This window comes from Eulemur rufifrons, chromosome 21 (genome assembly GCF_041146395.1).
Source record: "Eulemur rufifrons isolate Redbay chromosome 21, OSU_ERuf_1, whole genome shotgun sequence".
Taxonomy (NCBI): domain Eukaryota; kingdom Metazoa; phylum Chordata; class Mammalia; order Primates; family Lemuridae; genus Eulemur; species Eulemur rufifrons.
The window spans coordinates 18,114,828-18,138,740 of NC_091003.1; the positions used below are offsets into that span (position 1 = coordinate 18,114,828).

General features: G+C 40.8%; 1 protein-coding gene across 3 annotated transcripts; it reads right to left on the bottom strand.

The window, feature by feature from the left end:
- Positions 1–1,737: 1,737 nt before the first annotated feature.
- CCDC117 (coiled-coil domain containing 117) lies at positions 1,738–13,924 on the bottom strand. Of its 3 annotated transcripts, XM_069496724.1 has the most exons (5): positions 13,594–13,924; positions 12,910–12,960; positions 6,824–7,048; positions 6,172–6,309; positions 1,738–4,604 (listed from the first exon to the last, which is right to left on the bottom strand). In XM_069496724.1, exons 1-5 carry the CDS (start codon positions 13,773–13,775, stop codon positions 4,367–4,369), a joined length of 834 nt encoding a protein of 277 aa, XP_069352825.1. In that variant the 5' UTR covers positions 13,776–13,924; the 3' UTR covers positions 1,738–4,366. The 3 variants fall into 3 exon arrangements, with proteins under 3 accessions (XP_069352825.1, XP_069352826.1, XP_069352827.1); XM_069496725.1 differs by lacking the exon at positions 12,910–12,960; XM_069496726.1 differs by lacking the exon at positions 6,824–7,048.
- Between the last annotated feature and the right edge of the window lie 9,989 nt (positions 13,925–23,913).

The following is a 23,913-nucleotide window of genomic DNA, read 5'->3' on the forward strand; positions in this document are numbered from 1 at the left end:
TTGAGAAAACACCTGGTATTCAGTAAAATGTGGTGGTATTCAAGGACATTTTCACATTGAAACACTAAATTGAATGGTTAGAACTAAAAATGAAGACCTTCCTGCAAAACCAAAGCAAGATTTCCATTAAGTGCAGAGGGTTATTTCATAATTGACGTTAAAGATGCAGGTGACAAGATGCACCAATCTACATCTGCCTCCTTGCTTTTTTACTGAGCAGAGACAAAGTAGGGACTGAACTCTAGGCAGAAGGTAATACTGTCCACTCCAGGCATATTTTAAGGCATCAGTTAAATTCTTGTCTCCTAAGAATTGAATCTTTACTTTTGTGACTTCTAATTCTAAAGTTCGTTAAGAAACAGGAAGACTGGTTTGTTTACCCACCAAACAATTGTTGAAAGACATCACAACATCGTCTTGCTAGAGCTGTAGTCTAAACACTATTCTAATTCCATCTACTTCATCTCTCTCTCAAATGCCACTTGGTAGTCTGAAGAACTAGAGAAATAATGGAGCTGGACGATTTGAACCAACTGATACATACTAAATATACTAAACTATATTCCCTCAAGGAGTTTAATGTTACAGTGCCTGAACCATACTTTATTGTAGATTATTTCAATGAAATCTAAATGATAACATCTAGGCCAGGCGTGGTAGTTCATGCCTGTAATCCCAGCCCTATGGGAGGCTGAGGCAGGAGGACCACTTGAGACCAGGAGTTCGAGACCAGCCTGGGCAACATAGTGAGACCTCAACTCCACAAAAAATTAAAAAATTAGCTAGGCATGGTGGTGCATGCCTGTAGTCCTACCTATTTGGGAGGCTCAGGTGGGAGGATCACTTGAACTCAGGAATTCCAGGTTACAGTGAACTATGATCAGGCCACTGTACGCTAGCCTGGGGGACAGAACAAGACCCTATCTCAAAAAAAAAAAAAAAAAAAAAGGACAACATCTTAGGTATTGCTGCAGAAAGACTCTGTGAAAACTAACTGGTCAAGTGGAAAGAACACTGGACCTGGTGAGTGCTAAATTGTCACTATCTACTTAGGCTTTAGTCTCCAAACCTGTAAAATAAAGAAATTAGATAAATTTTAGCTATGATTTCCATATTTTGGTTAAAAACAATATCCTTTGTTTTCTGTAATTGCAACCCAAACTTAACTCCCTGCCCAACAAGTCAGGGAAGTACATTTACCAAAGAATAGTTGTAAATATGCAGGCAATACTGCCACCCAGTGACCTGTCAACTCTTAGGAAAGGAACAACCATGTCACAGTATCATTGAATTTTCTATTCCCCATTTCAAATGTCCCAAACCCCTCTCTGTAAACTCTATGTATCACTTCCAACTCCACATTTGAAGACATAGTCACCACTACCGTCTGAATACTGACAATCAACAGCAGTGAACTGCTCTGAGTGGAAACATTCTACGGATTTTAGAACGGCAAAATATAGGCTGCTTGTTTTGGAAACAGCTAGTTCAATTATGAAAAAACCTTTAACTCAACATAACCTTTCAGGATAAATTTAAGTCCCTCACTGATACGAATGCTGCCTCAATTACAATTTACAGGAAAGCAAAGAGATATCTGATTTCATTTACTTAAGTGCAGAAATAACAAATGTATCTCAAAAAGTCCAAAACACTTAAGTTTTATTGAAAATGATAAAATACAGAAACACCAGATTCTCACTGTAAAGTAAAATTGACAGCATCTTCAAGAACTTTCCTAGTACTCAATCATTCTTGTCACTACTGAAAAACAAAGCCAAGTTCCAGATCCACATAACAAATGAACCTGCTGGTAAATACTCTTCTCATGGTTCTAGCCCCTACCTTATTTTTCTAAATTTTACATTTGTACCTTTTTAAGAATAACGTTTTTTTAAATTGATTAATATTTGTGAGAACTGGACTTTCTTCATATTAATTACCAACCCCCCAAAACAAAAACCACACACACCCTACTCAAACTCAGATAAAATATACATTTGTTCATTAAAGCTCACCTGCTTTAGATAATTTTTTCTCTTCACACATTAGCATATTAAGCCAATGTTTGATCCATGCTGCAAAAGCTATACAAAATGAAAAGCCCTGTTAATTCCCTAGGGAAACCTTAAGGCAAAAGCAAAAGCCTTATGCTACAAAAGAAAAACAAAAAGCAGAGGCATTGGGACGGTGGAGATGGCTCAGATGAATAAGCACCACAAGGATGAAAATGACAATTTTTATACAAACATATGCAAGAAGATAAAGCCCAAAAAGAAACATTAAACATCCATTCTCCTGCAGAAATAATCATGTCAGATACCTTGACTCCTGAAACAAATTCTGTTTGGATTTTAATAAACAGAATCTTAATTCGCTCCTGTATTTACCAATAGTCTCAGAGCCTTGTTCTGGGGCTCCTCTTTCCTCTTTTCATCATATAGACCTTGAATCAGAGGACTGCCCAGGAATCCCTTTAGAAGAAAATCTTGGCATGTTTTGCGTCTTTCTTTGGAAAGCTGTCATCTCTCTTTCCACTGTAACACTAAGACTAACTCAAACTCCAGGCAGTTACTTCATGGTTTTGAGTTGTACTAGAACACATTTTTTAGCACAGAGATTGCTTTAAGGCTACAAACTTTACAAGTTGGTCCCATTAAACAATGGCCTCAAGGCAGGAGTTTTCCAAATGGCATGAATCAAACACTTGCACATTTCAACAGAATACAGTTTACATTCATCTCTAAGTCTGAGATTAAGAAACTATTAGCTGGTTTCCAACTGGTTTCAATACTGGTTTGAAGTTTGAATAATTTCACTGTGTAGACATAAATATTTTGTTTAAATATTAAACATTAAATCTTTTCCTGACTATCCAGACAGAAATAGAGAAAGCAGGAACAACAGGCAAGAGAAGAAACAGTCCAATTAACAGACTTGTGACTTCTACGCCATCTGTAACAAGGAGAGGGATTTCAGTATGGGTTTCAAAAATGCCTGGAAGCTGGTTTCTAAAAATTCACCTCTACTTAGCATAAACCATTTTTTTTCTACAAAAGGTATTTGATTCCTACAAAGAGGGAAGAAACACAGAAAACAAAACGAAAAGAACTGGGGTGGTCTCCTGCTGTGTGATGGAAGGGCCAATATTACACTATTACACTCATTTAATAACTTATAGTGAATATTCTGTACCAATAAAGGAACTGTCATTTTACTTTGCACTATGAGTGCTTGTTGCACAGAAGAGCTCTTCCTGAGAAATTAAAAAATTCAATCCTGGTTATCCCTAAAGGACACCTTGAGCTTGGTTTAGGTACTCAAGATGATCTCCTGCTAGCAGGAATCTATTCTCCACTAGCTTTTAGGCTTACTGCACAATAATTTTAAGCACCAGACAAATTGGCTAGTTCAGTAAACCTCAATGTCACTTGCCCATGTATTCCCAGTTAATTATTCATGGTTGTCTAAATTTAACATTAAAAAACTCAACTTGCTAATACAAGTAAAACTTTTTTTTTTAAAGTACTGAAGTTATCGATGCTGGGTTCAGCTGACAAAGCACTTCCTTAGGATTAACTAAAGGATGCTTCTCCCACAGGCAATTTGCAGATGGGTTATCTCATAATCATTTTAACTATCAAAGTGAATTAAGTTGTAAACATTACTGAATAATTGGGGCTATCAATTATGCAAAGGAAACCAAGGAGCAACAGTAGCACAAGGCAAAGCCTTAAAAGAAAAACCTTTTCTTTGTACTTTCATTGCATTTTCAGAGGCAAAGAGGAGAGCTACGATGCTACTGGCTATTTAATCAACATAGCTATAAAGAATTGACAACTGATTTATAAGTTTCAAGGCCTCCCTTAAACTTCTTAGCAATAAGCTTAAGCTACTGCTTTTTTCCCTCTTTCTCCTCAATCATATATAGTCACCATTGCTCATATCTATAGACTGATGTGTGACTTAATTGTTAAGGTACTTGTAGGAACACCCCTTGTTCTTAATCATCTTTTTCAACTCAAGAATATTCTGCAAGTGTCTGAATAGTTTAGACAACAGGGACAGATAGCTTCAGTTAGTCTTACACACACAGCTTCTATACTTGCCTTTGAAGAGACTGTCATCCAACATTCCTTTAAAAAGCCCCATAGAAAACTGCTTTTCCCTTGAGACAAACTTCCTTGGCAAAAAAGTTGAATTCAATAAATGGCTACCCAAAATGAGAGTCCCACCCCAAATCACAGGTGGAGATATTATTACACCCGTTTCATAAAACTTTCGAGTCCCTATACTACGCAAGTAGGTTCATGACTGAACACAGGAGTCTTCTAAAATTTGACAACTTTAGTGTAGAAACTGGTTTCTAGAGTTCCATCTCTTCTTCTGTGCTAGCAGCTGTCTCCAAACTATTGTAAAGAGGCATGCCTGTTGGCCGAGGTTCTAAGAACAGTTCAGTTCTCTGAGGGAAGGCAGTGCTGACAGCTGCATGCTTAGTTTGGCTCTCTCCTGTGTAGGTCTTAGCATTAGATGATGGCTTTGGCTTATCAGAAAGGAGTTCAGGGAGAGGTTTCCAGAGCACAAGCTCCATGGAAGGACGGCTCCTAAGACAAAAAAAAAAATACCGATTTTTATCAAAAATTTTAGGACATGGAAATAAAAGCTGTATGTTGAAAAGCTAACGTTTGCTACCTAATACCTTACAGTCAACTGATGGCATCAAAACAGTTTGGATTTAGGACAATCCAAACTGATCTTTGAAAAATGGAGCCCCTGATTTAACTTAATGTTACAAATTTTTCTTAAGGTTGTGCTTAATATTAGCAGATATGGGCAGCTATCTTGTACTAAATCACTATAAATGAAAATAAAACACTGGACAAATACATTAAAAGTGTCTCAGCCGCCTTTTGCTTAGTAGAGCTATGAAGTATAATGCTATGCAGTTAAGGCAGAAAGACCACGTTGTGCACACACACATCCTTCCCTCCCACCCCGAAGCAGTGATGGTTTCTGGGACCCAGAGGCAAGTAAGGCAAAAATAAAACACAAAACAATGAAGAACACCCCCAAAGGTTAGCTTCTGGAAAACTACCAAGAGAGAAAATGCTATGTTTTCTGCTGGAGGGTACTTTTTGCTAAACTATTTACTCACCCTCAGGGCTGGGTAGTTAATTATAAGCTCAAGCTCTGAAGCTAAAGCAAAACCTCTGTGATCTAACACCAGAACTTCCGAGCACAAATCACTTCCATTGTGTCCAAAGGCAATGGCTCATCTACCTAACTTCACTGGGCCTAGTGTCCTAAGAGGGTTTTTCAGACATCCGAAACTTACCCTCATTGAGTACCAACTCTTTTAAAGTCTTTTCTAGGCAATACCTAAATGGCACTTTATAACTTCCCTATTATACATAGCAGATAATGACGACTTGAGATCATGTAGGGTCAGGGACTACAGAATTACAGGGCTAATCATTAGTTTTTAAATTAATGGGCCCCAGGCCACTACGCTTTTTAGGTTCCTGTGTTTGCTTTCCAGTTTCCTCTCTTGTCCTCACACTGTACTCACAACTCCCTATTAGGAGTTTGTTCTGTTCTCACTTGATGTTTCTCTTTCTACTCTGATGATCTAGGAAACCAGATAACTGAGCTTATTAAATTAAGAGCAAAATAGCTCTGCTAAGGGCCCTGAAGGGACTATGCTATGAGCCAAGAATATGATCTTACTGCTGGGACACTTTATTTTTTTGTTTCCTAAGTCGCAATGGTGTTCCTGGATAACTTAGAGAGAGCCAGGTAAGAAAAAGAGCCTTTGAAATGTGGTTCCTATATGCTATCACAAGAATTTCAGAGAATGGGCTCTCTCTTGCCAGTCGTCCCATTCCCAAATACTAGACCGAAGTGCATTTCAGGACTTCAGAACCAAGGGGTAAGTAGGCAAGGAGCCACTCCTGCATACTTGAAACTCCCACTTGCAAACATTTTGCTCATCCCCAATGAACTAAGAAAAGGCCTCTCTCTAACCTGGGCTAAATATAAAATCTACTGTGCTTTCACTTGCATGATGATCAGGAGATGAAGAGCTAACTAAGATATAGGAAGGACAGTATCTAGACAATGGGTTTTCCCTCCAAGATCATAATTAAACAGAAACCAAGTACCAAAACTTACATGGACTCAATCATTTTCTTTGTAAAGACTTCATCAAATTCCCTCTTCAAACCAGTTTTCATGGTATCAGAAAGGACAAGACTGGGGAGATGATCAACATTTCTGTCAGCTTCAACCTCTTCATCTTCATCAATTATCCTAAATAAATTAAGGCAGCAGATGCAGAGAAAGAAAAATATTTGAGGTATTATATATTCTTCTAGTAATTCGACAAAATTTGAAAAATAAAAAAAAAGGATAAAAGCAACAGGTGCTACTTGCAAAAGACCAAGTAAAAACTAAGACTATACCTGGGTGAAAAAATTATATACAGAAGGTTGTTCAACATTTAACAAAAAAGTTTCACATAGGATGCAATCAAATTTGAAGAATGTGTCCCAGAAAACCATCTCATAAACCAAAAATTAATATTCAGGGGTAGTAAGTGAAAATGCTTAGTATAGTTCTATGAGAAGAACTCACTTCAAAAGTGTACACTCTGAATTCCTTGATTTCTAAACTCTCTCTGAGAGGTTGAGGATCAAGGTATTATCAAATGATGAATAAGACTAGCTTAGAAGAGTAGATTCTCCAGAGACAGAAAAAAGAAAAAAAGAAAAAGAGGAGATACATAGGAACAGCAACAAACCAGCGATACGCACTGCCCATTTACCTGTCCTCAATCTCCTGAAGCTTCCTTCGGGCGACTTCACACTGTGGTTCTCCAGTCGTCTGATCCATTTCTTCACAAATAACATCTAACATGCCAGGTACAGAAAGGCCACTAGTGCAGGGATTTACTCCATGACCCTCCACACCCTGATGTGCACCAAGAATCCAGTCATTAGGACCAGCACAGAGCTCTGCTTCAATTAGCCTTTTCTTTCTTACAGGACAACTGAAAAAGAAAAAAAGAAAATGAAAATTCAATAAAAACCTCAACTACTATAAATGAAATATATATCATCTCTATCTCTAATCAAATTTTTGTATGAAAAGCTCTAGCTTTTTGAACAGTGTGATTACAAGATGGAAACTTATGCACTTTTCCCCTGTTATTCTCACAGATGTTTTCTTCTACTGCTCTTCACCAAATTAGGCTGCACCTGCTAGATTTTGCCTCTTTAGATTATAAGGGTTCAATGTGAGAACTTAAAGTCATTCCTACTTATTTGGCTCTGGAAAGGTCAAGTGGGAAGTAAAGAAACCAAAAATAGCAATTTAGCATCAACCATATTTTGTTTTACTGCTGCTTTTCCATCAAACATAATGGGGAGATGGTCTGGCAGCCATCCTATACTCCTGTAGGGCAAAAATGTGCGCCTCATCAGGTGTGTTCCAAATACTACAGGTGGTGGTGATATCACTGATTTCTTGGTCCCCTCCAAAATGTCAGAGGCTGTCATCTGGCTCTATCAGTCCCCGACCTATAACAGGGTCAGCTTTCCTCCCACCTTGCAACATACTGTTTTCACTTCCTAGGCAAATTCACACTTCACAGAAACTTTAGAATTCATCAAATCCAATTTCTTTCTTCTGCACATTTGGAAAGTAGGACCTAGAAAAGCTAACCTACCCCTCCAAAGTGTCACAGTAAAGTTGTGAGTTGCATGTTGGGGAGCCAGACCCCAGAGCTCCTGAATCCACCTTCTATGCCATTTTTACGAAATCCTTCTACGCCTTAGGGCATAACCAGAATGTGCAAGCATTAAGACATGCCCAGTGTTTAGCTTAAAGCTGTCTGAAGCAAGTTAAATAGACAACTGGGCCTGTTCTATTTAAGTATTTACACCAAAAGTACTTTGGGTGGGTGTGGTGGCTCACACCTATAACCTCAGCACTTTGGGAGCCCTAGGAGGGAGGATCACTTGAGGCCAGAAGTTAGACCAGCTGGGGCAACATAGTGAGACCCCATCTCTACAAAGAATAAAATAAAAAATATTTTTTATTTTTCAAAAAGCCAGGTGTGGTGGTATGTGCTTATAGCCCCAGCTACTTGGGAGGCTGAGGCAGGAGGACTGCTTGAGCCCAGAAGTTTGAAGTTACAGTGATCTATGATCATGCCACTGTACTCTAGCCTGGGCCACAGAGGGAGACCCTGTCTCTTTAAAAAAAAAAAAAAAAAAAAGGCACTTCATTGCCCAGGTATAAGCAAGTACCATCTCAAGACCAGAACACAGCTCTATGACCAAAATAATCATTAATGGCTACCACAGCCTGTGATTCTTTAAACTGAGGGTCAAAGGAAGTGGCATGTATTTTACAAGGGGAAATTTCCATTCCATATTAAGAATAAAAACCAATGTTAAAGTCTCCGGCAATATACAATCTGACAAGTAGTAAGGCTCTCAAAAACCTAGATTTTTGATCAGAATCAACTATTAAACAGAATGTATGGTTTATGATTAGTTTTAAGTCATAAGAAAGCGTTAAAAATGTCTAGCTATACATCAAATACTTCTGTAATATTTGGATAGTTTTAAAGTATATGATGTTTTGGGAAAATGAAAATAAAGTTGGCCAGGCGAGGTGGCTCACTCTGGGAGGTCGAGGCAGGAGGATCACTTGAGGTCAGGAGTTCGAGACCAGCCTGAAAAAGAGCAAGAGTCCGTCACTACCAGAAATAGAAAAAATTAGCCAGGCATGGTGTTGCACACCTGTATTCCCAGCTACTCGAGAGCTGAGGAAGGAGGATCACTTGAGCCCACGAGTTTGAGGTTGCAGTGAGAGAGAGACCCTGTCTCAAGGAAAAAAAAAAAAAAAAGTTACATTTATACATATATATAGTAAAAAAAATAGCTAAGGAAAAGCAAATAAGCTGGGTGTGGTAGGACATGCCTGCAGGAGGACTGACCAAGCCCAGAGTTTGAGAACAGCCTGGGCAACATAGCCAGGTGGCACCAGCACTCCATCCCAACCCTCTATTCCTCACAACCCCCATATCAAAAAAAAAAAAAAAGAAAGGCTGGTCCGATGGTAGTGGGTTATCAGAACTTATTAACATTAGTGTCACTTAAGTTGGTATACCACTCCCCACTGCTAAATTTGACTAGAAAAATAAAATAAAATCAGAACAAGTCTAAAGGGAACAGGTAATTTCCTAGCACATCTAACCAACTCTGAAATACAACTAAGTACAAGAGGCGGGTTCTGCCCTCTGACCTCCAACAATATGATTTTGGCTAAGTTATTTCATGCCTGTAGGTCCACAGGTCCATTTTCCAAATAATGAGAGATTGATGATGATTAAGTCCCAAAGAAAATATGATATAAAAGACTTCTAGGCACTAACAGGAGCTACGGAGGTAGCAGCTGATAGCACACTTCAGGGTATCAGACATCCATATGTTTAGTCCTACCTGCTCCCGGGGTCACAATCTCTCCATTTGTAAATTAAAGGTGGTTAACTTTTTAAGCCAATAGTTTCCAAACTTTAAACTTTTTATTTATTTTAGCACTGGAACCCTTTGTTCAATAACATCTTATTAGGAATTCCAAAAGATAAAATCAAAAAGGTTTTCCTGTGTTATCCACAGAAATCCCAAGGCAATAAAGAACATAAATATTGTCTGGCCCAGTGGTTTTTAAACTAAGGCAACTTTCAAATCTACTGTTTTATGAATCTATGTATCAACAAGTTTAGAAAATTTCAAGTTTCTGATGGCAAAAAAAAAAAAAAATTCATATACAAAGTTAAAAGACAAAGGACAAATTTGAAGAAAACATTTGCAACACATATAATAAACTAACTGCCTTAATACAGACTTCTTACAAATCAATAGACCAACAAACCAATAAAAATTTGCATGAACATGTACAATTCACACAAAATTAAACGCAAATGGCTTAATGAAAAGATGTTCAATATCACTTATAATGAACAAACACATGCTGGGCATGGTGGTTCATGCCTGTAATTCCAGCACTTTTGGAGGCTGAGGCAGGAGGATCGCTTGAGGCCAGGAGTTTGAGATCAGCCTGGGCAATATAGTGAGACCCTGTCTCTATTAAAAAAAAAAAAAAAAAAAAAAATAGGAAAAATTAGCCAGGGGTGGGGAGTAGGAGTTGGAGGCTGCAGTGAGCCATGATTGTGCCACTGCACTTCAGCCCAGTGACAGCGACAAACTCTATCTCTAAAAAAATAAAATTTAGGCCGGGCGCGGTGGCTCACGCCTATAATCCTAGCACTCTGGGAGGCCGAGGCGGGTGGATTGCTCAAGGTCAGGAGTTCGAGACCAGCCTGAGCGAGACCCCCGTCTCTACTAAAAATAGAAAGACATTATATGGACAACTAAAAATCTATATAGAAAAAATTAGCCGGGCATAGTGGCGCATGCCTGTAGTCCCAGCTACTCGGGAGGCTGAGGCAGTAGGATCGCTTAAGCCGAGGAGTCTGAGGTTGCTGTGAGCTAAGCTGACGCCACGGCACTCACTCTAGCCTGGGCAACAAAGTGAGACTCTGTCTCAACAACAAAAAAAAAAAATTAAAAAATAAACAAATACAAATTAAAAGTGATCCAATTTCTTTAACCTTTTTAACTATAAAATCCTACACACATAGAAGTACATCAAACATACAACTTAATGAATAATTATTGAACAAACATCCATGAAAATATCATCTAAGGTAAACATTGCATCCCCAAATGGTAATCTATCCCTTCTTTCAAGAGGTAAACACTCGACTTTCAATCTTTTACAGTAATTACTTCCTTTTTAAAAAAAATACATTACCACCTACATAGGTATGTATTCCTAAACAATGTTTAGTTTTGCCTGTTTTTGAACTTTCTATTTAGGAAATTATACTATACGCATTCTTGTAATGTTTCTTTTGTTCTTAATATGTCTACAAGACACAGTTATGTTGATAAGTGTAGTTTGTTTTTGTTTTTCTTGTATAGAACTCCAATGCATGAATTTGTAATTTATTTTACCCATTTCACTGTTGGAGATATTTGGGTTGCTTCCAGTTTTGAGCCATTCTGAACAAGAAAGCTATGAGACAGGGCCTCACTCTGTTGCCTAGGCTAAGTGCAGTGGCACGAACATAGCTCAAAGTCCTGGGCTCAAGGAATACTCCCACTTCAGCCTCCTGAGTAGCTGGGACTACAGTCACATGCCACCACACCTGGCCAATCTTTAAAATTTTTTGTAGAGACAGGGTCTCAATATGTTGCCTAGACTGGTCTCCAACTCCTGGCCTCAAGCCATCCTTCCGCCTCAGTCTCCTAAAGTGCTGGGATTACAGGAGTGAACTTCAGCTCCCCAGCTGCTATGAACATTCTTGTATCTGTCTCCTGGTATACATGTGTACGAACATCTCTAGGAGGGGAATTGTTGGCTCAAAGGCTTCAGGCTGTGCACCGTGGTGGCTCATACATATAATCCTAGCATTCTGGGAGGCCAAGGTGGGAGGACTGCTAGAAGCCAGGACTTCGGGACCAGCCTAAGTAAGAGCAAGACATCATCTCTACAAAAAATAGAAAAATTAGCTGGGTGTGGTGGCACGTACCTGTAGTCCCAGCTACTCGGGAGGCTGAGGCAGGAGAGCCTACGAGTCTGGGGTTGCAGTGGGCTGTCATGACACCACTGCACTCCAGCAGAGGAAACAGATCAGAACTCTGTCTCAAAAAACAAACAAACAAACAAAAAAAGGTGCCTTCAAATTTATTAGATAATGCCACACTGTTTTCCAAAGTGTTTGCACCAATTTATACTCCCACCCACAGTGTTTCATAAGAGTTCCTGATGCTCCACATGCACTCCACTATCTGAGGGTAGAGTGGTAGGTATCTCATTGTGGTTTTAATTTGCATTTCCCTAATGACTGATGAGGTTGAACACTTTCTCACTTGGTTGGTCATTTGGATATCCTCTGTGGAGAACTCTTTTACTCCTTTTTCCATTAGACTGTCTGTCTGTGAGATGCAATTTTTCACCTATCATTTAAGCAGCGATACAAAATTTGAAAACAGTTGTGGTGAGAAGACGGAGAAACACACATTCTCAGTGTTAATAAGAATAAACTGGCAAAAACTCCCGTTCACAATCTGAAATGCACACACTTGAAGACCTAGCAATTCTGCATTAAGGAATCCATTCATCTACTTGCAAACTTATACAAAGAACTTCCAAAGAATGGTCATGGTAGATTTGTGATAGCAAAAGATTAGAAATAACTTAAAAATCCATCAGTAGGAGACTGGGTAATTATCTATACCTAGTCCTACAACAGAATTCCATTCAACTGTTGAAATTAGGTAAAACTGTTACGTGCTAATATGGGAACAAGCTGCAGTAAAAGGAAAAAATAATGTGTTGCACAGTTATGAACAGTATCTTTCTACAAATGTAAAAAACTAGGGGCATATGCAATTATAAACTTGTAAGTTTTTAGATTATCTTCCAAAGGACACATAGGAAACAGGTAACACAGGTTGCCTCTGGGGACAACTGCGTCTGCGGAGTACAAGACATTTCTACGTGTATTCTTTGAATTCTTTTACTCTGTGCATGCACTAGTAACATGGTTCAAAATTCAAACATTACAACTGGTTTTAGAGCGACAAGTTTCCCTGACCTGTCTGCCAGCCACCCAGTTACTCTGCCTGAAAGAAACCTGATGTTACTTTCTTGTGCCTCCTTCCAGATACATGCCTCATGTTTTTTCACTTAAAACAAGTACTTTAGGATAATTTAACGTAGGTTAAATTTAAACAGTGGCCACAATGTGAATAAATGGCCCCTGAAACTTACTCATCATCTTCCTCCTCTCGCTTGTGTTTCTTTTTACAGTGAACGGAAACACTGTTGAAACAAAAACACAAAAATCAGTCAATTGGGAAATTAGAGCATCTCTTGTTCCTTGCTCCAGTAATCTTGCTCACCCCCCCATTCCCTATGTCCCTTTCTTTGCCGAGTGGGATAGATACAGGTCACAAGGTCAGCCAGGTAATGTCGAGCGGTCCCGACATAACGAGACATTGAAATTTAAACTTGCCATTGTCAAGTTAATGGGAAATAGATTAGGGAGGACCGGTGCAGGGAAAACGTTCTCCGTGCGGGCGTCTTTATTTCTGTGCTCAAGCTAGGAGGGCCCATTCCTGTCCCTCGCTTTGTGGATAAGGAAACTGAGTGTCCAAGAGGCACTGAAAGTTGTCACCATCAGCGGCCGCGCCGGGGTCTGGAAAGAGAGCGCGGCGCACGCCGAGGGGACACCAGGCTCGAGTCGTCCGGGATCCAATTGGAAAAGTCTCACTCCTCAGGGGCGCACCGGGCCGAGGTTCGAAGCGGGGTCCCGGGCTCTGCCGCCTCAGGCGACTTACAGTTAACGTCTCGGAGATCAGTTTCCTCATCTGTAAACTGGGCTGAGAAGCCTCCCGCGGAAGGTCGTGAGGAGAGTTAACCAGCCCACGCCCGCCCGCCCGCCCGGCGCCTCACCGTCCGCGCGCTGCGCTCCCGCCGGGGCTGCTCGGGACTGCGCGGAGCCCTGCCCGCGGGGCCAGCTCGGCGCCGTCCGTCCCCAGCGGGAAGGCCCGGCCGGGGAAGGCCGGCGGCGGCTGCAGGAAGTCCGAGCCGCCGCTCAGGGGGAGGCCGCTGAAGGGCCGGCCGAGTGCGGCCATGGCCGGGGAGACGAGGAGGCTACGATCGCGACCCCGGCCGCCCGCGTCCCCAGGTCCGGCAGCTGCGGCCACGGCGACAGCCGAGAGACTCCCGCCTCTAACCCAGCTCCGGAGCCCGCTCTCGACCCCACGTCACACCTTCTAGAACCCTCCACCCTGGGCCGCCCAGGGGCATGCCGGGATTTGTTGTGTGTGGAGGCCCGCTACCGCGAGGGTTGCCGGGAGTTGCAGTCCTTGCAGACTACAAACAAGATGGCTGCCTCTAGCTTTCTTTGCCAGGGCTTGAGGATGGCTCCGCCTGGCCCATAAGGTAACATATGTTCAAATCCTCACTCTGCAAGTTACGTAACTTCTCCGTACCTCAGTCTCCACAGTAGTAAAGTGGGATAATAATAGTACCTACCTTCATAGTGTTTATATGAGTAAATGAATTAAAACATATAGAGCCCTTAGAACACTGCCTGGCACACAGCACACACTCATTAAATACCAGCTATTAATATAAATGAATCTATTAATACAAACAAAACAGTTTTAATGTAAATGAAGTTGGTGATGAGTTAGAGGGAACAGCATGGAGGATCAGTAACCTAGTGCTGTGAGAAGTACTGGCCTGGGGCATCCAGAGACAGTTGACAGTATCTGTTGCCTGGGGTTGGCAGATCGGCTTGCAGAGTTGGTAAATCCCAACCACTGGTCATGCCCTACTTTTTCCATCCCAAGAAATGGCACCATCATCCACCCTAAGTTGCTTATGCTAATGTCAATGCCCTTCAGCCGAAGACCACCCAGAACACACCTGTGCATAATTGAATAAAGATCAATCAGCCTGAGCTAGAGTGACCCCATCTCTAATAAAAAACAGAAAAATTAGCCAGGTATGGTGGAGCACTCCTGTAGTCCCAGCTACTGGAGAGGCTGAGGCAGGAGGATTCCTTGAGCCCAGGAGTTTGAGGTTGCAATGAGCTATGATGATGCTACTGCACTCTAGCCTGAGCAACACAGCCAGACCACATCTCAAAAAAAAAAAAATAAATAAAATAAAATCAATTTATTGACTCATCTCTATGAGGGAATGTGTCTTTAAGGAGGCGTTAGAAAGTGCTTCTTACAGGATTTGGGCTTGTGTTCGGTGATTTGGGGGAAAGTTCAAGAAAGCAGCTTTGCTGTGGAATTAATACTGTCAGGAAGCAAGAATAAACCTGTGATTGAGTATGTTAGCCAGTCTTTTCTAGAAGGTGGGAGGAATGAAGGGAGACTAAACCTGTCATTGGTAAAGAAGCAACAGTCCATATTAGCCAGCATACGGGGATGTTTGGCCATTTTTGTGGTTTGGACAATGTTCATGTTTTTGTCTGTGTTCAGACATGATTAAGTAGCGTTGTTTTTATCTTGATCCAGGAGGTCACAGAGTACCCTTGTTTGATGATGATGTTCTGTGAAATTATGTTTAACAGGAGGACACCAAGCCTAGCTAGTGGTATCAGGTCAGTTTCACCTGTCAGAAGATGCTTTCCTCTTTCTGACCAAAAAACTAGGCATCATCATTGATGCTTCTTTTTTGTTCACACCCATATCTAATCAGTTAGCAAGTCTTATGGGCTTTACTTGTACAATGCTTCCAGATTCTCCTCCATCTTTCCATGCCCTTGAAATGATCTAAGAAAAACTAGTGAACTTCCTTTGACTAATCCAATCAAATGGATTAGCTTTCAGTTTTCTTAGTGGCATTTACAATCCAGTTTTGCCTCCCTAAAGTAATACCCTGCTTAACTCAACTAAAAGATCCTTTCTTGAGGGTTTTTTTTTTTTTTTTTTTTTTTTTTTTTTTGAGACAGAATCCAGCTCTGTTGCTCAGGCTAGAGTGCTGTGGCATCTTCATAGCTCATTGCAAAACTCAAACTTCTGGGCTCAAGGTATCTTCCTGCCTAAGCCTCCCGAGTAGCTGGGACTGCAGGTATGTGCCACCAGGCCTGGCTCATTTTTCTATTTTTAGTAGAGACTCGATCTTGCTCTTGCTCAGGCTAGTCTCAAACTCCTCACCTCAAGCAATCTTCCTGCCTCGGCCTCCCAGAGGACTAGGATTACAGGCATGACCCCCATACCCAGCCTCCAAGGTCATTTCTACTAATAGGCTCCTCATTCCTCACCTTAAAAAATATCCTTCTAGGCCAGGTGCAGCCTTCTGATTTCAAGACTGTTCTTTTTTAAGCACCAAAGGAGACAAGAAAAGCTTCATCTTTCTCTACTGCACCCCTTTTAATAAAAGGATTTTTTTCTGTAAAATTTGGATTCAGTCAAAAGGCCACACTCAACGATCCAGAATCTCCCTCCAGTCTTTTTTCTTATTCGTATGTTTGTGTGCACAAGGCCCAGTGAGTGGTGGCTTCCCCATATAAGCAAGCAGGACTGTGCAGAGTTCATGTATTACCATGAACTTAGGCTCCATTATCTCTTGCCAGCTGGAGCCTCCTAACTGGTCTCCCTGCTGCCACTCTTGACCCTCCAGCCCATTAGCCACAGTACAGCCAGAGAGATTTGTTCACCATGTAATGCTGATGTGCTACCCTCCCGCTGTAACCTTTCCGTGACTCCCTATTACCCTTGGGAAAAGACCTAACCTCCTTGACAGGCTTCAAATTCCTTCAGGATCCCTCCCCTGCCTATCTCCTCATTTCCTCCCACTCTCTACCTGATCTCTACATCCACCTGTTTGGATTTTCTCCCATTTTCTTTTTCTTTTAATAGATTTAGGGTATGCAAGTTGAATTCCATTACATGTATATATTGTATAGCAGTGGAGTCTGGCCTTTTGGTGTTCCTATTGCCCGAACAGCGTACGTTGTAACTCATAGGTAATTTTTCATCCCTCCCCTCCTCTCCCTACTTTTATGTCTCCGATGTCCATTATTCCACTCTGTGTGTCCTTTTGTAGCCATAGTTTAGCTTTCACCAATAAGTGAGAACATGTGGCATTTATTTTTCTGTTCCAGAGTTACTTCACTTAGGATAATGGACTCCAGTTCCATCCAAGTTGCTGCAAAAGATAGTATTTCATTCTTTCTTATGGCTGAATAGTGCTCCATGGTGTATATAAATATATACACCAATTTTCTGTATCCACTCAGTTGATGGGCGCTTAGGTTGGTTCCATATCTTTGTGATTGTGAATTGTGCTACGGATTTTCACCTGTTTTCTATAGACTTTATCTTGGTTCCTTTCTCTTGCCTCCAAACTTTTTGTGTATATTTCTCCTTCTCCCTGGTTAACAACTGCTATCTTTTGCATCCAAACAGAGCTTTCCAGTCTATCAAATGTTTGTGGTGCTTTTGGAGCCAGAGGAGAGAGATACTGTAGATTGCAGTAAGTAGTCCTGCGTTAAACTCTTGGAATGCCTTGTGAAATGTATTCTGTCGAGAGCAGGCTTCAAAACAGGAAAATAGGGATTTTCACGCGGCCTGTTGGGTTAATATCGGTGAGAATGTCCACAATGTTCTTTGGTTTGTTTGTGCCCATGACTGGGGCAAAACAAATGGGCAATTTGTCTGAGCAGTGAAGCATCTCCCTTGTTGGCACTGTAATGTGTCCTACAATTTTCTTTATATTATTTCTGCACAGACAGTGTAGTAGAATGTGGATGTTGGCATTGGTCCACCTCAGGGTGGGTATGCTCTTCTCTAACCACAATGCATATTCCTAGGGTGGTTAGGAGATTTAATCAAAAGTTACTCTTCCAAAGCAGCTCTTACAAGTGCACTAGCTACCTTTCACTCTTCTGAACTCTAGAGGTTTCTGCTCATTAACATTATCAGTGTTAGAATGGGTTTTTCTTTGACAAGACAAGTGGTGTTTAATATGTGTGAATTAACTAGAATTGCTTTAGAAGTGTCTTTATCCTGGCCAGGTGCTATGGCTCACACCTGTAATCCCAGCACTTTGGGAGATTGAGGTGGGAGGATCATTTGAGCCCAAGAGTTTTAGGCTGCAATGAGCTATGATTATGCCACTGCACTCCAGCCTGGGGGACAGGGAAAAACTGTGTCTCAAAAAAAGAAAAAAAAGTGTCTCATATAGAAAAAATTAGCCGGGCATGGTGGTGCATGCCTGTAGTCCCAGCTACTCGGGAGGCTGAGACAGGAGGATCGCTTGAGCCCAGGAGTTTGAGGTTGCTGTGAGCTAGGCTGACGCCACGGCACTCACTCTAGCCCGGGCAACAAAGTGAGACTCTGTCTCAAAAAAAAAAAAAAAAAAGAAAAAAAGTGTCTTTATGCTGGCATTGATAACAGAGAGAAACATAGCTGGGACTTGAAGCTTCTGGAATAAGTTGTATAGTTGCTTCATGCCTGCTTGCTAAATGTCTTTATGGGAGGCAAAATTCTGTCTGAGACTTGCTTTCATTAAAACCTGGTTGATCCAAAGGGCCAAAGAAGAAATCACACGGGAAATTATGAAACACTTTGAGTGAATGAAAATAAAAATACAATAAAACTTTTAGAATTCAGCAAAAGCAATGCTTGGAGGGAAATTTGTAGCTATGAACACCTATTTTTAGAAAAGAAGATCTCAAATCAATAACCTAAATTTCCCCTTTAAGAAATTAGAAAGGAAAGAGCAAACTAAACCCAAAGTGAGCAGAAGGAAGCAAATAAAGATTAGAGCAGAAATAAATGAAATAGAGAGTAGAGAAAAATCAACCAAACCGAAAGTTGGTTCTCTGAAAGATCAATGCAATAGACAAACCTTTAGTTAGACAAAGAAACAGAGATTGAAGATTCAAATTACTAAAATCAGGAATGAAAGAGGGAATTATAATGGAATACTATGAACAAATGTATGCCAATAAATTAGACAATTTAGAAGAAATGGATAAATTCCTAGAAAGATAAAAATTAACAAAACTGATTCAAGAAGAAAAGAAATTCTGAATAGACCTATCAATCTTCCTACAAAGAAAAGACCACATCCACATGGATCAACAAGCAAACTCTACTGGATATTTAAAGAAGAATCAACAACAATCCTTCACAAACTCTTCCAGAAAATAGAGCAGGGAAAATTTTCCACCTCTTTCTATAAGGCCAGTATTACCCTGATACCAAAACCAGACAAAAGGATGTCATAAGACAACCACAGACCAATATCTTTTATGCATATAGCTACAAAAATCCTCAACAAAATACTAGCAAACCGAATCCAGCAACATATAAAAAAAGATTATAGATCATGACCAAATGGGATTTATTTCAGATATTTAAGCCTGATTTAATAAATCAAAAATCAATGAATTCAACCCACCACATAAACAGGTTAAAGAATAATAATCATGTGATCATTTCAATAGACACAGAAAAAGCATTTGACCAAATCCAACACCTTTTATGATGAAAACATTCAACAAGCTAGGAATAGGAGGGACATTCATTCCTTAACCTGACAAAGGGCATCTATGAAAAACCTATAGCTAACATTGTACTAAGTTGCAAAAAAATGAATGTTTGCCCCTAAGGTTGTGAACAAGACAGAGATGTCTATTCTTGCCACTTCTTTTCAACATTGTACTGGAGGTTCTAGCCAGACCAGATCCTGCCTGTCTTTCTTTAAGCAAGATAAAGAAACAAAAGGCATCCAGACTGGAAAGGAAGAAGTAAAACTATATTTATTCATATATGACATGATTGGAACTATAGAAAGTACTACTGAAGAAATCTACTAAAAAACATATTAGGACCAATAATTGAGTTTAGCAAGGTTGTAGGATACAAGTTCAATATTCCAAAAATCCACTGTATTTCTGTACACTAGCAATACATAATCTGAAAATGAAATTGAGAAAATAATTCCATTTATAAGAGCATAAAAAAGAATAAATTATTTAGGAATGACTTTAACAAAAAAGTACGGGATGTTTACACTGGAATTATAAAACTGTTGAAAAAATTAAAGGTGGTCTAAATAAATGAAAAGATAGCCCATGTTCATGGATCAAAACACTTAATATTGTTTTAATTTAATATTGAGTACTCCCCACATTGATCTACAGATTGAATGCAATCTTTTTTCTTTTTAGATTTTTTTCTTCTATTTCCACTTCTATGTACTTCTTTATTTACTCCTTTCACCATCATTCCCAATCAATACAATCCTTATCAAAATTCCAGCAAACTTTTTTTGCAGAGATCGATGAACTGATTATAAAATTCTTACAGAAAGGCAAGTGTATATATAATAAAGAATTTGGTTGGACTTTGTCACTTCTTTCTGGAGAGAGACCATAATTCCTTGTAATTTCCTGAGTAATTATGGACCCCTTGGATCACAGCAGAGTTATGCTAATAAGGTGAGAAGACTCAGATGGGTGCTGGTCACCAGAAAAACCAACCATGTGATTAGAAGGTTGGGGCTTTGAGCTGGATGCAGTGGCTCATGCCTGTAATCCCAGCATTTGGGAGACTGAGGTGGGAGGATTGCTTGAGGCCAGGACCTTCAGACCAACCTGGGCAACACAGAAAGACCCCTGTCTGGCCGGGCGCGGTGGCTCACACCTGTAATCCTAGCACTCTGGGAAGCTGAGGCGGGAGGATTGCTTGAGGTCAGGAGTTCAAGACCAGCCTGAGCAAGAGCAAGACCCCATCTCTACTAAAAATAGAAAGAAAATTAGCCAGGCAACTAAAAATAGAAAAAATTAGGCGGGTGTGGTGGCACACTCCTGTAGTCCCAGCTACTTGGGAGGCTGAGGCAGGAGGATCACTTGAGCCCAGGAGTTTGAGGTTGCTGTGAGCTAGGCTGAAGCATGGCACTCTAGTTTGGGCAACAGAGTGAGACTCTGTCTCAAAAAAAAAAAGAAAAGAAAGAAAGAGAAAGACCCCATTTCTAAAAAAAAATAAAAAAATGGTGGCATGCAGGCCGGGCGCGGTGGCTCACGCCTGTAATCCTAGCACTCTGGGAGGCCGAGGTGGGCGGATCATTTGAGCTCAGGAGTTCGAGACCAGCCTGAGCAAGAGCGAGACCCCATCTCTACTAAAAATAGAAAGAAATTATATGGACAGCTAAAAATATATATAGAAAAAATTAGCCGGGCATGGTGGCTCATGCCTGTAGTCCCAGCTACTCGGGAGGCTGAGACAGGAGGATCGCTTGAGCTCAGGAGTTTGAGGTTGCTGTGAGCTAGGCTGACGCCACGGCACTCACTCTAGCCTGGGCAACAGAGTGAGACTCTGTCTCAAAAAAAAAAAAAAAAAAAAAAAAATGGTGGCATGCAGCTATAGTCCCAGCTACTGGGGAGGCTCAGGCAGGGGGATCGCTTTAGCCCAGAAGTTCAAGGCTGCAGTGAGCTATGATCACTTCACTGCACTCCAGCCTGGGTGACAGAGTGAAACCGTCTCTTTTTTTAATTTTTAAAAAATTTTTTTGTGGAGATGATGTCTTGCTATGTTGTTCAGGCTGGTCTCGAACCCCTGGCCTGAAGTGATCCTCCCACCTTGGCCTACTCAAAGAACTAGGGTTACAGGTGTGAGCCACAGTGCCTGGTCAACTCTGTCACTCGGTAGATAGATAGATAGACAGATGTTTGGGGCTTTGAGCTAGCCTGGTCTTCAGAGAGAGGGAAGGAGACTGAAGATCAACTATAATACATAGCCAATGATTCAATCAATAATGTTTACATTAAAAGCCCCACTAAAAACTCTGGGCACTGAAGCTCAGTGGAGCTCCCTGGCTGATGAACATATCAATGTGCTTGGAGGGTGACAGTGCCCTGGTATCACGGTTGGTGGGCATGGAAGCTCTAAGTTCAGGACTCTCTCAGATGTTGCACTGTGTGTACCAGATACTAAACCCACCAGATGTATCAGTTCTGCCTGACTTGATGAAATCAGTAGTTTAACAAATATAATTTGTAACTTAACATCTTCTCCTGCGCTTCGTCTACCTGATGAGCTCTGTCTCATTTTTTTCACTTATTGGTTAAAAAAAATCACACATCACTTCCTCTGCAAAGCCTCTTCCCTTTCCTCAACTGAGTTAGCTGTTTCCTGCTTGGTGTGTTCATGAGACCTGGCAGCCTCGGGGAAATTTTCTATTAAAATTCCAATTCCTTCCAAACTTTCAGCATGTTAAAAAAAATTCCAATTCCAGCTTCTCTTGAAAACATCAAGAGATTGTCAAAGCAATGTCTGAACCTCTTCATGGACGCAATTACCAGGGTCAAGTAGTGTCTCCCTGCTTCCTCCTCAGTTTTGACATAGTGCACGTGCTCTCCACTTCCTCCAAGACTCCACCCCTCCTCAGTTAACACCAATGTTACCAGTGTGTGTTTCCTGCCTGGCCCCCTTGCTCCCCTGTACTCTTCTAAGTCTCTCTTGCCCTGCTGATAGCAACTCCTGAAAAGGAAAAGAGGGTGTCTTGCCTTTATTTATTCATCTGGCCATATCTGATATATCCAACATGTCACAAAAAGTGACAGAAACAATGAAATTTTTTGTTAAGGCAAAGATTAGGTCCAGGTCTGTTGTGGCCATTTGTCACTTGCCAATATCAACCATTGTCTCTTTGGCCTGACTGAGAGACCAACTCTCCAAAGCAGAGAGTTTATTTGGGAATAGCAAGGGATTGTAATCTGGAGTCTATGTGCTATGGTGGACCACAGGTGCATCTAAGTAGGTTGGGGCAAAGGGGAAGCTTTTAAAGACTAAAAGGAGAAGTCAATATAAGTTTTTTTTTGAAACAAAGACCATTGGATAGGAGGCTTATTGCAAGATTTGGCATTAGCTCATTGATGGAGACAGGCGTTGTTAGGCAACTGTCCCTGTGCAAGCAGTTTTAAACTGGAAGGCTGAGGTTTTGAAGAATTCTTTGTGTAGTTCCCATCATAGGCATATGCACATGAGGGCCCCTCCTTCATGGACTCCCGGCTCCATTTTGTTAGGATTTGACATTAGTGACTCCGTTTTGGTACTAATGACTTTTACACTATTGAACACGCTAGGTGGCATGACTGCTTTGTTGACTCAGAAAGCAGCATTTTTCTCTTTGCCTGGAGGGGGCCACAGATACAGGCAAAAGCCCTTCAACAATGGAGTGACTTCCTCTTTGGTTATGGATTATTTGTTATATTAGATGGTGAAATATGAAATGTCTGATTTCTAATCAAAAGCATAGTTTATCTCTCAAACAAGAAGCAGTACAATTAATCTAAGTATGCACCTAAACTATTCACATGGTTTTGCCGTCTTAACGGTAGCTTGTTTATGCCAGCAGCAAAGAAGCCTGGAGAGCGAGTGGCAATGAAATCCCAAAAGGCTTTTTCCACAGCTTGTTAAGAGTAGAATATTTTTCTTTGCAAGAAGTGGTCCAAAACCTGGAAGGAACGGTAGTCAGTTGGTGCAAGGTCTGGTGAATACAGTGGATGACAGAGAGGTTCAAAGTCCAGCTTCTATAGTTTGAACAGTGTTGTTTTTTGTGATATGTGGTCTTGCAAGAGGATTGGCCTGTCTGTGTTGACCAATGTCAGCTGTTTAATCACAAGCATCCTCATTATTCATCCAATTGGTTGCAGTAGACATCCGCCATGATCAATTGACCAAGTTTCATGCAGCTGTAGGGGATACCAGCACTGGACCACCAAACAGACACCATTAGGTTTTTGTGATGAATATTTGGTTTTGGACCGTGTTTTGGCATTTCTTCTTTATCCAACCATTGTGCAGAGTGCTTGCAATGGTCAAGAATCCATTTTTCATCACATGTAACAATACGGTATAAATGGTTTGCCTTTATGTCTTGACAGCAAAGAAAGTCAAGCTTTGAGACGATTTCTCTTCTGACGCTCGTTTAATTCATGCGGAATCCATCTATCCAGCTTCTTTATCTTGCTGATTTGTTTCAAATGGTCCAGTATTGTTGAAATAGTAATGTCAAACCTTGCTGCTAATTCACACGTAGGTTGAGATGGATTCACTTCCACTGCAGTTTTCAGCTCATCATTATCCACCTTGGTCTCTGGTAGCCCATGTGGCTCATTTTCAAGACTAAAATTACCAGAACAGAACTTCTCAAACCAACGACGTACTGTGCGTTCATTAGCCACATCCTTCCCAAACACTTCGTTGATATTTTTAGCTGTCTGCACTGCATTGGTTC